The 13,570-nt window shown below is 43.7% G+C and overlaps 1 protein-coding gene across 2 annotated transcripts in view; it reads left to right on the forward strand.

Moving 5' to 3' along the window:
* Positions 1–13,570, forward strand: part of Iqgap2 (IQ motif containing GTPase activating protein 2) — a 287,742-nt gene that overhangs the window by 181,369 nt on the left and 92,803 nt on the right. For both annotated transcript variants that reach the window (XM_005356461.3, XM_013349678.2), the window contains 2 exons: positions 1,714–1,874; positions 7,133–7,257. In XM_005356461.3, coding sequence (XP_005356518.1) covers positions 1,714–1,874; positions 7,133–7,257 — 286 coding nt within the window. The remainder of the gene's footprint in view (positions 1–1,713; positions 1,875–7,132; positions 7,258–13,570) is intronic.

The following is a 13,570-nucleotide window of genomic DNA, read 5'->3' on the forward strand; positions in this document are numbered from 1 at the left end:
GAGAGAGAGAGAGAGAGAGAGAGAGAGAGAGAGAGAGAGAGAGAGAGAGAGAATGTACGTGTGTGTGCGCATACAGAATACAGACACACACACACACACCCTCATGGAAGCCTAAGGGGTTGGACAGCCTGCAGCTGGCAGTTATGAGCTTCCAGACATGGATTCTGAGAACTGAACTCTGGTCCTCTGCAAGAGCAAGAACTCCTTGCTGCTGAGCCATCTCTCCAGCCCCTGGGTTGTAGGACCTGTTTATTTATTCTTAACAAGACACCTCCCACTTCACACACATTTTCTACATAGAAATAATGACTTTGCAGTGCAGATTGTTGTCTTACATGGTCCCCTCTCACTTCTCTAGATTTGAGCTCAGACATTCACATCACAGCCTCGCTCAGCCGGGGGTCAGAGCCTCCCATGCAGCAGTCCAGCCCTTTCTTCTCTGGTCCTTGCCCTTCTGTCATAGCTGGTTGATATCTGTGAATAGTCCACTGGAAGAGGTAGAGGAGGCGCTTTAGCAGGGTTCTGGCGGGCTGCTGTGATCTGTAGTCAATCTTACATCTTCTTCTGGAAAATTTATAGTTAATGTGTGTCACTAAGATAAAGTACTGTGTGTTTGCCACAGTTTCCTGTTTGCTATAAAAAATAAAACGGTGCTTTATTACTCTGAAATCAATTTGTTTTTAAAGTTTTCTGTGGTGATCCAGAAAGCTATAATATGCATTTTAATATGATTATGACATTTTGCATACATAATATTCTAAATGTAAGTATGTATAGCCACTTGTTTTTTGGGGGTCTTTGGGGGGGGGGTTTTTTGTTGTTTTTATTTTTAGAAACAGGGTTTCTCTGTGTAGCTTTAGGGCCTGTCCTTGAACTAGCTCTTGTAGACCAGGCTGGCCTCAAACTCACAGAGATCCATCTGCCTCTGCCTCCCGAGTGCTGGGATTAAAGGCGTGTGCCACCACGGCCCAGCTGTATATCCACTTTTTAAAGTAATTATTTTTCAATCTTTTCAATATAATGAAAGAACTGTCCTTTTTTGAAATTGATTAAAATGATAGAAAATGATCAAATGGAAGAAAATATCAAAAGGATGCTCTGACAGCTAACCGGTTTTTACATAATCGAAATAAAATAGATTCACAAATATGCAAATATGGAGGGTCTTTTTTGCTTAACAACAACAAAAAAAGATTTATCTTAAATGACATCAAATATCCAGACCTTATAGTACATCTTAAAGTTTCTACCCAATTTATAAAACCGAAATTCGCTCTTCAGGGGTAGAATCTACTTCCTTGTCTTAAAGATTATATTTGTTTTTCTAGGTTTATAACATTTAGATGAAACTCCCCTTTCCTGGGCCCAAAACAGAGTCATTTGCTTTGCCGAGATCTTACCTGGACCGCTCTGCCAGTTTTGTCTAACCTGTGACTTAATTACGGGGTTCCCTAGAGCCTGATAGGCAGCCAGCACTGCTCGAAGTAGAGACCAGCTGTGGGATACAGATCTTTGTGACATTGTAACTGTAGGTTATATGTAACACAACCCCCAAAATAATAACCTAAAAGAACCTAGGAGCCATTTACCTGGATCTTCTAGAAGCCAGCAACTAGCAGGCGGGCATGCTCTTGGTCATATGCATCCCGTCCCTGAAGCACGTATGTACAGGACGTGATTCTGGGAACTCACTTTGCCCTGTGTTGCCAACAGAACTACTTGGCCCATGAGGAGCTCCTGATTGCCGTGGAGATGCTGTCTGCTGTTGCTTTGCTAAACCAGGCCTTGGACAGCAATGACCCCGTGTCTGTGCAGAACCAGCTGCGAAGTCCCACCATCGGCTTCAACAATCTGGACGAGGCACACGTGAACCGGTAAGGAGCACTTTCCAAACCTTCTTTCAGGAGGGGAAAAAGTGTGCGTGGTAGATCTCCCAAATTAACGGCTCGCTCAGTGGAGAAGCCCACATACCCTGCTTGCATTGCCTCAAGAGCTGCTCCACCCTGCGGTAAGAGGCCTTCTTTATAGTCTACCTTTGCTGGGGACAAAGTTATCATCTTTGATGAGGACTGACTTTATCCTAAGCAGAGATTGCTTACTGGAGGAGCTGTTGAAAATATACCTCCCGTCAGGCCTCTTCAGGGGAGTTAGAAGTAGCTATCCACCCGAGGTTCCATTCCACTGATAAGGAAACTTCTGGAGTCATGGACCCTAAGTGGGGCCCCAATCTCTCAACTCTTCTCACTGTTGAACCACAAGAGCCCAGTAAGCACCATGGATTGTATGTACCTCAGTTTGAGATATTTTTCGTTTCAAGTTTCTAGAAAACTGTGATTGCTAGTCCTACTTAACGCTGTAGTGGATCTAGAGAGCGAGCGAAGGAGGGAAATTAAAGGCCGAATCAGGGACTTCTCTTTTCTTTTTGCTACTTACTGGGTGCTGAACCCAGGGCCTCACACAAAGGAGCACCCAACCCCCAAATTAGATTCAGCTAGGCTGAAGAAAAGGAAAAAAAAAAAAAAAAAAAGAGTTGAGCGAATCCTGACTTGCTGTGACCACCAGAGGGCAATGTCTACCCAGATCTTGACAGTAATTTGGCCAGTGCCCCTAAACTGGCTCTAATCCACAGGGTAGCTGATCTTATGTCAATCAAGCACAGTTGCAAAAGAAGGGAAAGGGGAGTTTAAGATTCTGAGTAAACGGTGTCGGGTCACTTGCCTTTATCCAAAATTACAAGAATTGGAGGGACAGTAGAGCTGCCTTTCTAGTCTTCCTGCTGAAATGCATCATCCCATTCTACCTGAGTTAAACCCTCCCGCTTGACATATTCTGGAGCGCTTATTTCCCAAGTAATTTTCTCCTCCCTCCCTTGCTCCTACTAATGGTGTCACGCTTTTCTCCTGGCCTAGAAGCACCAGTCTGACCTAGTTTTCTTCTTCCTTTAGCCAGAACCCTTGTGCCATGAGGCAGCTGCTTGTGTCCACTTCCACTGTGCACAGCGGCCTTTGTCCACAGTACTTGGTAAAGGGCTTCCTCTCCAGGGGTCGCCATCACCTAGCTGTTGTATCTCTCTTTCTGCAGTAGCATCCACAGTGAAGTACCCTGCCTCTTTCCTCTCTCCATCCAGCCGTCAGTCAGTCTTCTCTAACCAACCCTTGACCCCACTTGACACGAAAGTCTAAAGCAGAGTAGCTCGCTCCTCGGCAGAGGTTAAAATCTAACAGTGACTCCTGGCAAACTAATTGTCCAACATACCAGGCCACTGCCCCCTACATGACAGCCCTTGTCTTTCCAATCCAGTTACCCATTCTGTTGATCAAAATTGCTTCCCTATGTACAAATGCCACTCAGGGAAAACGGGCCCCCTCCATTTGAGAGCGACATGGCCTGCATGATTCAAGTTCATGATATAATAATAACCTAAAAGAACAGAGGGAAGCCTGGCATAGTGGCATATGCCTGTGATTCCAACATTCAGGACCTGGAGGTGGAAAATTGAGTTCAGAATCTTCCTTGACTATATAGCAAGTCTGTTGCCAGCCTGGGCTACATGACTCTATCTCAACATGAAAAAAAAAAACAAAATAAACAAGCAACAAAAACTACATGTTTATGTTTGTGCACGATTGCGTTTCTGATCTCTGAGTGACATGGTTTTGGACCTCACTGGGCACTGTCTACTTCAGCCAAGCTGTCTCCAGCCACACTGAACCTGCTGGCCTGTCCGTCTCTGTACGTGCCCCTTTCACCGCCAGGAGCTTGGCACCTCCATCGAGCACAGTATCAGCACATTGCCTGCTACGGATGATGAGCTCATGAATTACTTGACGCTTCTCACCCTAGCCAGGCTGCTCCTTCTGGGAGCAGGTGGCTAAGAGATACATAAGCTTTGAAGTCAGAGTTATTTACTTGGCCTCCTCTAACCAAATCTTTTCCTCGTCATCTGTAAAGACAAACATAAAGGAAATAAAACAACCAAACCTCTCTCCACAGTTACAGAAACGCTTTGAGAATTCAGTGCTTAGGCCAGTGCTCGTCCAGGGAAGGTACACAACCAGTTGGTCCCTTCCTCTTCTCCTTTGACACCAGCCAATCTGTTCATGAGGGCTACCGCTCATCCCTCCTAATTTTGCTGTCGCGGTGCCTTCATCCTAAAGATTGATTCTCATTGGAAGTGCCTGTGTTGTTCTGTTGGCTTCTCGCTAAAGCTTTTTCCTTTGGTTCATTGGTGTGCGTTTGTTTCTCAAGGGATCATGGGTTTTGGTGGGTTTGTTTCTCAAGGGATCATGGGTTTCGGTGCATTTGTTTCTCAAGGGATCATGGGTTTCGGTGCGTTTGTTTCTCAAGGGATCATGGGTTTCGGTGCGTTTGTTTCTCAAGGGATCATGGGTTTCGGTGGGTTTGTCTGTGCCCATCCTGGAGGATTCCCACCTGACTCCTACAGAGCCATCACTTGGATTTTTATTAAGACTACACGATGCCCAGAAGGACTTTGTACTTTCCTTAAGAATGATCTGCATCCCTAAGAAAAGCTAACCAGTACAAATGGCCGTGGGTCCCTGCTATTAGTGCCGTGAGTGCTATTAGTTTACACAGCAGTAACTTTTTCCTGACTCTTACGATAAGACAAAAATCTCAAGCATGATCCATAGCCAGTGTCAGGCCTGCATTTGGTTGGTCATCATGGGTCATCATCCCTTCCTGTTTTGGAGAATATTGTTTTTAAGCTACAATCTCTAGCAGCCACCTCATCCTGAAGCATGAAGAACTCTGAGGAAATCTGTCGCTTGCAGGGAGACATGTTTAGGCTCTCGTGGTGCTCTTTTTAACACCCCCCGCTAGCATGTGCCCAGGCAATAGGTGAACCATGTGCCAAAAGGACTGTCCTTTACTTTCCTCACAAAAAAGATGGAACAGCGTGAACCTCTTGAGTTCCTTTACTTTTGGCCACCTAGTTCACACTGCTGTATGCCTTTCAGGCATAAAATTGACTTTTATAAAAAGCAAGAGTTTTGTGATAACATATCAAGATGGGTAAATTTTCCCCTCAAATTTCCCTTAGTTTCAAAAGAAAGAGATCAGAAGGGTTGGGCAGGGTCAACCAGAGGTTGCACCCAGTGTGGAGGTCAGAGGTCAGAGGTCAGAAATGAGGTCTCATCAGTGCCTGGCAGCGAGAGGACACAGAAGGTTCTGAGTAACTTCCATGGAGCCCCTGGAGAAATGGGCAGGTGACAAGGGGATCTAGACCATTCTAGCGCACTGCATTGCCAAAAAAGTTTGTGAAGATCTGAGCAGCCCTGCAAGGTTTTTGGAAGTGTATTACCATGGAATTTGAGCTCTTGGTGGGCATATTAGGTGTGACAATACACGCTGCTACCCTCCGCGACTCGGGAGTCTCTGGCAAGAGGATTAAAAGTCATAGACCTACCTGGTTTACATACCAAGTTCAAAGCCAAAAAACACCTGCCAGGCGGTGGTGGTATACACCTTTAATCCTAGCATTTGGGAGGTAGAGGCAGGTAGATCTCTTTGAGTTCAAGGCCATCCTGGTCTACAGAGCGAGTTCTAGGACAGGCTCCAAAGTTACACAGAGAAACCCTGACTGGTAAAACCAAAACAGAAAGGAAGGAAGGAAGGAAGGAAGGAAGGAAGGAAGGAAGGAAGGAAGGAAGGAAGGAAGGAAGGAAGAAAAGAAAAAGAAAAAAGCATCAACAGCAGGGTATTTACCACTCTAAAGGTGGTGGGACCTAGGAGATGGAGTCTATAAATGTGGTAGCCTGAAGTCTCATGCAATAGCCAAGTGTATTCAGAGCATCAGATACTTTATACTCTGAGGCTTAAGAGAGGTTCAGGACAAGCTCCATAGATGCTGGGAAACACCACTGCCTTGAAAAACCAAGGAAAAGAAAAGAAAAGAAAAGAAAAGAAAAGAAAAGAAAAGAAAAGAAAAGAAAAGAGAGACGTCACCTAAGTAAAGTTCTTGTGAGTTGTATATCATCACAAAGACAAGACACACATGGCAACAGCTTGTCTCCATGGAGGCATATAAACAACAATAGCCAGTTATAATGAATGAAGAAAACCCACTCCTATCTGCTGCACCTGGGAGAGGCACATTTCAAGAACAGCTCTGTGTTTTTGAAGAGACTGAGGTCACAAGACTCTTGTCTGGGTTTCTTAGAGTTTTCTCACAAGCACTGAGGGTTCTCCTTCCATGGTTCATTCTTGGATCATGGCCGACTGTGGGCCTGGAGAGATGGTGTAGCATTAAGATCGCATACTGCTCTCACAGAGGATCTAAAAGAAGACAGTTCTCAGCACCCCCATCAGCCCTAGCTGCCTATCATTCCAGCTCCGGGCAGTTCAACGCCTCTGGCCTCCACGGGCATTGGCACATATCCACACACAGGCACACATGCCTATGCACACGTGCCTATGCATAATTTTAAAATAAAATAAATTTTAAAAAAGAAAAGTATCAATGCTGTAAGTCTAGTATGTGCTGAAAAAGCTGTACAAGACGCTTTCACCTGCCCAGCTACTCTTTGTCTGACCACCTCAGGACTCTGTTATCAAACAATGGGGTCACATCCTACACTTCCAGTCAGGCCTGCCCACCCATCCTCAATAAGTCAATTAAAAGAGTCAAATTAAAAGTGGAGAACAGGAAAAGAGGACTTATTCAATGTGACCACAAGGAGATCCAGCAAAACCCCATGTTCATCTTAGGGGTCTTGAAGTGAAATCAAAGATTAGAGGGCCAAGTGTATGCACACCTAACCGGTTTCAGTTAAGGTGTGGGCCTGCGCACCCCTGACCCATCACCATCTGGCTTGAGTCCCATCCTCTAAGGTGGTCTGGCAACTTGTTAGAACTGTGCAAAATCTATTCCAGGAGACAAGTTCCCCTTCTGGCTGACTCCTTTTCCTTCTACCAGAATGAATTCCAGTTTCTTTGGGGTCCATTGTTTAAACAGTCTGCAGTCAGATTGAGAGACACAAAGTGTCTTCCCCTCTGCCATGCCGGTTGCAGCATCTCCATTCGGCCCCCTAGGTGAAACTTCAGATTTAGGGCATGAGCGAGGAGTGAAAGAAGTCTGATGTGTGTGGCACCACTGTTTTCTCGTACACAGGTATGCAGATGAGCTACTGTCTGTTAAACAAGAAGTGTTGTCTCAAGGGCAAGATACCTTAAGCTGGAACGAAATTCAGAATTGTATTGACATGATTAATGTCCAGATTCAAGAAGAAAATGACCGTAAGTATAGAGCAGTTTCCTTCTGTAACACGTGGGAAAGCACGTGTGTGGACATTGTATTCTCTGGATGAGCGCGGTAAGAGTTGGCTCATGGGGATATCCTATTAACTCAATGTGCATGCATTGATTATAACAGATTTGTGCAGAGCACATATAAAGAGGTAGAAAAATAGATTGATGCAAGTCCTATTTATTTATTGTTTTTACCTAAACTGTGCTTCTGTAGTTGCATTTCTAAGAAGACGTCATCTTTATTCTGACCTTTCATTTGCATGCTTCCAACCTAGAAATAAAAAGATGGAATATAATATCTGACCATATGGTCACATATCACGATAATTTGCTCTCTTTCTGAAATGATGAACTGGTATAAAAATGGGAGAATTCCAAGAGCATGTAGCCTGATGTCAGCCTGCTTCCTCCTGCTCCCTTTGGCTGACACAAACAGTGAAGAAAGGAAAGCTGGGTGGCTCCTGTGGCTGCCACACTTCTGTAGCGTGAATGAATAAATTCAGGCCAAGGCTTGACTTGTTAGCAGCAATGGATTAGAACCAATCAAATCTCTGACCTCCCTTCTAGCCAAGGCTTTCTCTCTCCTTCCCTCCTTTCCCTCTTTCCTTCCTCCAACCTCTCCCTTCCTTCCTTCTTTCCTTCCTTCCTTCCTTCCTTCCTTTCTTCTTGTTTTTTTTTTTTTATCACAAAGTTCTCACTATATAGTCCAGGCTGGCTTCAAATTCAAGATCCTCCTGCCTTCACTCCCCAGTGCTGGGGTTACAGGCATGAACCCATGCATGACCCAGCTTCAGCTTTTTTTTTTTTAAATTAGACACTGTGGGATTGATTTATGGGCTAGACAGTGAGTTACTCTGACTAGCATAGGTCAATACCACCTTGCCTTGGTCACCCCAAAGGACTCCAGTTAATTTGTAGGTAAGTTTCTCTGTGTCTCAGTTTTCAGGTCACCGTCTACATAGGGAACCCAGGTTTGAGAAGTCAGATGGCCTTTCCCAGTCTCCTGCTCATCCCGCTATTTGTTTTTTGTTTTTGTTTTTTGATTTATGTCTTTTATTTTATTTTATTTATTTATTAATGATTTCTGCCTCCTCTCCGCCACCACCTCCCATTTCCTTCCCCCTCCCCCAATCAAGTCCCCCTCCCTCGTCAGCCCAAAGAGCAATCAGGGTTCCCTGCCCTGTGGGAAGTCCAAGGACCACCCACCTCCATCCAGGTCTAGTAAGGTGAGCATCCAAACTGCCTAGGCTCCCCCAAAGCCAGTATGTGCAGTAGGATCAAAAACCCATTGCCATTGTTCTTGAGTTCTCAGTAGTCCTCATTGTCCACTATGTTCAGTGAGTCTGGTTTTATCCCATGCTTTTTCAGACCCAGGCCAGCTGGCTCATCCCGCTATTTGTAAGGTCAGGGTTGCAGGTGGCTTTTAGTGCCGCAACAGTTGGCTTTTCTAGCACGCTTGCTCTAGCTCACAGATAGAGCAGGCACTTGTCTCAAGCCTTAAGCTCTTTCGGTCTGGTGAGCTCTAGTGAGGTAGGTGTCAGATCTGGTTCCCCTAATGCTTCATCTAACTCTGGAATACTGGAATCACCCGTGATTCTTTCAGTCAGCTACTCTTGGCTGTTTCCTGTGAGCCCGCTGCCAAGTTTGCATTTTGTTATTCCGAGGTCATTTCCCCCTGGACTCCATTCCACTGTAATGGCATACTACCTTCATGGCGTACGGTGGGTTTGGATTTACCCACTGCTGTCTGTACATGGTCATGATTTTTGTCCTTTTCAAGCCCCGTGTATGTCTAAACTTGTTTGGGGACAGCTCAGTTTTCTGTTACCCCTCTGCGTTTCCTGTCCTTGAGGCATTGTAGAATTTCTACAATCCGACACTTGATGAACGTGTTGGCTTGGGAGCGTGGGGCTCTTGCCAGAGGGTTTTACCCTCGAGGGAAGCAGTGATTTGAGCTAAGGTTCAGCATCTTGGGGGTATAGGTGGTGGAAATCACTGGTGTGTGGTGTGTGTGTGTGTGTGGTTGCTGGTCCACTGTCCTCCTGCCATCTTTTTAGACTCCCACGTCTACACTCCTGAGCTTCCTGCCACCCAATTATTAAAATTTCTTTCGGTAAGCAAAAGAAATCATCAGGCGCCATCATTGTGTTTTCACTCCTCTGAGGCTGTTCAGGGTGTTGTCTGGATATACTACCTACCCAAGTGAAGGTTTGCGAATTCCCCTGTGCCCACAGTTATTGCACCGTGTCCCGTGTCCTTCTCACTGAGGAGTGCTGTCCTAGTCTCTACTGAGGACAGAAAAACAAGTGTTTCTATAACTTAGACACTTGACCTTTTGTAAGCAGAAATTGTCTGTAACTAAAGTCTCTTGACTGCTGTGGCCATTCCCACAATGCACCAGTGAGTGTCTTGTCATAGAGGGCACGGACTTATCACCAGGGAAAGTTATTTCAGATACTGCCCCCTTCCTAGTACTCGGGGACTTTAATACACAGTATTTAATTTACCTGTCCTTTGGTTTGGTTGTTCTTTTTCCTCTTGTTAAAATGAGGCACTTAAAAAAAATTAACATTAAAGATCAGCATATAAAGTTTTAGATTCCTAATGGCATTATTCAAACATAATGTTTTTATTGCTCCTATCTACTCCCCTCCACGCTCCACCTTTTGGCAGCTTCTTGCCCTAGCTTCCTTTCCACTTCATGCCTTATTGCCATCCCCATTTTCAACACCGCTCTTATTTTTATTTAAAATTCCTGAAGTGTCATGTTTAATATCATATATTAATTAAGCTTTGGTACATAGTAAGAAATGGGTTTCATTATGACATTTTCATCAGTGTGCTTTGTGACTCTCGTCCATCCCCTTTGTTCCTTCCTCACTTCCCCTCCCCCTCTCTTGCCACCCTTCCTCCCCTAAATGGTCTCCTGTTCTGCTTTCAAGATGTGGGCCGTCTATTAACCTTTAGACCTGTTTCCTCCCTTCTCATAGTTCCTTTCTTGTTCTGTATGTAAGACTAAAAAACCCCTTTCAGATAAAAGTAAAACTTTTAAATGCCTTATTATGACCAAATGAGAGTTATATAGTTACAAAGAGCTGGAGTCTTCATGGCAATTATGAAAGAACAGTATCCTGGCCTTGTCCTCCACACCCACTCCATGTGTCTGAGGTCCATGCCTGTGTCTGACTGGTGGCTCCCTGGGCCTGCAGCTAATAGAAGTGCTAAATGGGAGAGGTATCCAATATCAGGCTGCTAAATACGTTCCCTGACTCTGATGTTCTGTTGATTTCTTCCTGGAAAAACCCACATTTCTCAACGAAACCACAGAGGAATATTATTTTTACCCATACAGCCTCCGCAAGAAAGTTTTCATATTTGAGTTGCTTTTAAAATTTGGTAAAGTGCCATTCCCTTATAGGGTACTCCGTCCATTAGCTCAAGTGTATGTGTTCTCCAAGAACACCCACTGTGCCCTGGACTGGAATGTCATAGTACCGTGCATAGATCAAAGAAGTAGGTCATGGGCTCAGGCTCAGCAATCTGTTCATGTGGGATTTACCTTTGACATGTATAAACAGAAAAAGTGAGGCAGCTGTGCCCAAGGGGCTTCTGGGTAGGCTCCTTGGCTCCTGTGAGGTCACTCACTATGACGTCAGCAGCTTGTGTTGTTAGATGCATTATCAAGAACTTAAGCAGTGATTTCCATCATGTCAGCCGGAATGCACTCCTTGCCAGGTGACAGGCCCTTAGGATGTGTGTCTGTCCTCTTTCTCACACTTGGTTCCGCTAAGATCATGTTTGGATGGGGTGTTTGAAGGTATTTAGAACAGCCTGACTGTGGGGGTGTCCAGTGAATGATAGGACATCTCCTGCACGCTCCAGTTTACATGTGGGACAGAATGAGAACAGTTACCCGGAACTTTCCACGGCTTGCCTCATGCTTGAAAATATTTAATTTGGATGTTAAAGAAATAGAGTTACTTTTTTATCATTATAATAGAATATCTCTAATCATTTGAAAGGATTCCTTTCCCTCCGGGATAAATCCCTTTATTCCTAGCACAGTGGTGTTTGTGAGGTCACGCACTAGAAAAATGTTTGCCTCATTTAAAAGCTAGAATAGAGGTACATGTTTTTAAAACTTGGAGGTGTTGGGTTTTTTATGGCTTATTATGTTTGTAAAGTGTCTTGGGATTATTTTTCATGAAAAACAATATACACAATAAGAATATTTGGCTGTTGCCGTGTGTTTCCTAACACTGCTAGGCGGAGTTTAGTTTCTCCACCAGGTCTTTCCATCAGCACCAGAGTAGGCATCCAGTCCCCCATGCTTGTGTATGTATATGAGTGCATGTATGTATATGCGTACAATGTATGTGAGTATATGTAGGTATATGAGTACACGTATGTGTAGATATATACCTACTTTTGTATATGGCTGCTGGGTGTTGGTTAATTTTTTGATAATATGGTAGTAATGAGAAGAGACCTTCTTCAGACAGATCCCTTTTGCTTGTGGTTGTATAGCATTTTCACACTCCATCACCCAGCTTCTTTGGTTTTCATTCTAAGTCCTAATACAGCCTGTGTTCTAAGATCTTTAATATGTTTGACATTATACCAACTAAACAAGAAGGTATGCTTAGCCCTCCCTTGCCACATACTTAAATTAGGGTTCAAGGCTAATAATGTCTAATAGTAGGTAAATAATGCAAGAAATTAACTATCTATATTTGAACCTTAAAACTGTCCCCCAAAATATGCAAGGCATTGTTTTTATATGGAGCCTGCCTCTGTTTGCCAGCCATATGTGACTATTTAAAATGATCACAGCTCAGCAAATTTACATTCCGTTTTCATTTGCAATAGCCTCATGCTAATCGCTCCATAGTTATGTGGCTGATGACAGCCATATTGTATAACACCAGACGTGAAAAGGCCCACCATTGCACAGACATCCACTGGACAGTGCTGAGCTGTGTGGATAGCCATTCTACTTTCTCTTAATATTGTGGGAAATTGTTTGACTTTGAACTATTTGTAACAGCTGCAAAAAAAAATAGTAATACAAAGAGCAGAATGCGTGCCTACAACGATCTGGTTTTGCATTTCCATTCCTGTCCATCTCTACGTTAAACTTTTGATCCTCTCTCCTCATGTCTTGGTAGGGTGTCCAGCATTTCAGAGTCATACCAAAAGTGGTTTTCTCTTGCTGTTCATATGCAAAAATGTGCCTATTCTAAAAGTGTGCATTTGTTGAAATATAAATCACATACTATAATGTTTGCCTTTTAGAAGTGAACGGTGAGGCTGGGCAGATGCCTCAGCAAACTGGACCTTCCTCCAGATAACCTTGGCTGGATTCCTAGGATCTCATCCTCAAGGCAGCTCATAGCCCCTTTTAACTCCAGTTCCAGGGAATCCAGTGTCATCTTCTGTCCTCCACGGGCAGAAGGTGTACATGTGGCACACAGACATACATGCAGGCAAAACATCCATACACATGTCTTTAAGTCCATAGTGGCCTTTTGTCTCTGACTTAAAAAAAAAATAAAACAACTCAGTCACATTGTACTATATATTAGTATATTTTCATAATCCTTTCTAGGTCAAAGAATATGCTAGTCTATAGAGATACATTTGTTTATCCCTTTACTATTTGACAAAAATTTAGATTGTTTCTGCTTTTTAGCTATTATAAAAAAACATGCTGCCTTAAACCTTCAAGTTTTTATATTGATCTGGGTTTTCAATTAAGTGTTTAGAACAGAATGGCAAGATCACATGATAATTTTATATTTAGTATTTTGGGTTTTTTTAAGCCTGGCTATGATGCCCAGTTTTAACTGCAGTGCTGAAGATTAAATCCCAGACTTCATGCGTGCAACATAAGCACTCCAATGTGCCAAGCTGCAACCCAGCCCTTCCAACTGAATTTTTTTTTATTTTATTGATATTTATTGAGCTCTACATTTTTCTCTGCTCCCCTTCCTGCCTCTCCCCTTCCCCTTCAATCCTTCCCCAAGGTCCCCATGCTCCCAATTTACTCAGGAGATCTTGTATTTTTCTACTTTCTACTTCCCATGTAGATTAGACCTATGTAAGTCTCTCTTACTGTCCACATTGCTGTCTAAGTTCTCTGGGATTGTGGTTTGTAGGCTTCCTTTCTTTGCTTTATGTTTAAAAACCACCTATGGGGGAGTACATGTGATAATTGTCTTTCTCTGTCTGGGTTACCTCACTCAAAATAATGTTTTCTAGCTCCATCCATTTTCCTGCAAAATTCAAGCTGTCTTTTTTT

This window comes from Microtus ochrogaster, chromosome 19 (assembly GCF_000317375.1).
Source record: "Microtus ochrogaster isolate Prairie Vole_2 chromosome 19, MicOch1.0, whole genome shotgun sequence".
In the NCBI taxonomy this organism is placed as follows: domain Eukaryota; kingdom Metazoa; phylum Chordata; class Mammalia; order Rodentia; family Cricetidae; genus Microtus; species Microtus ochrogaster.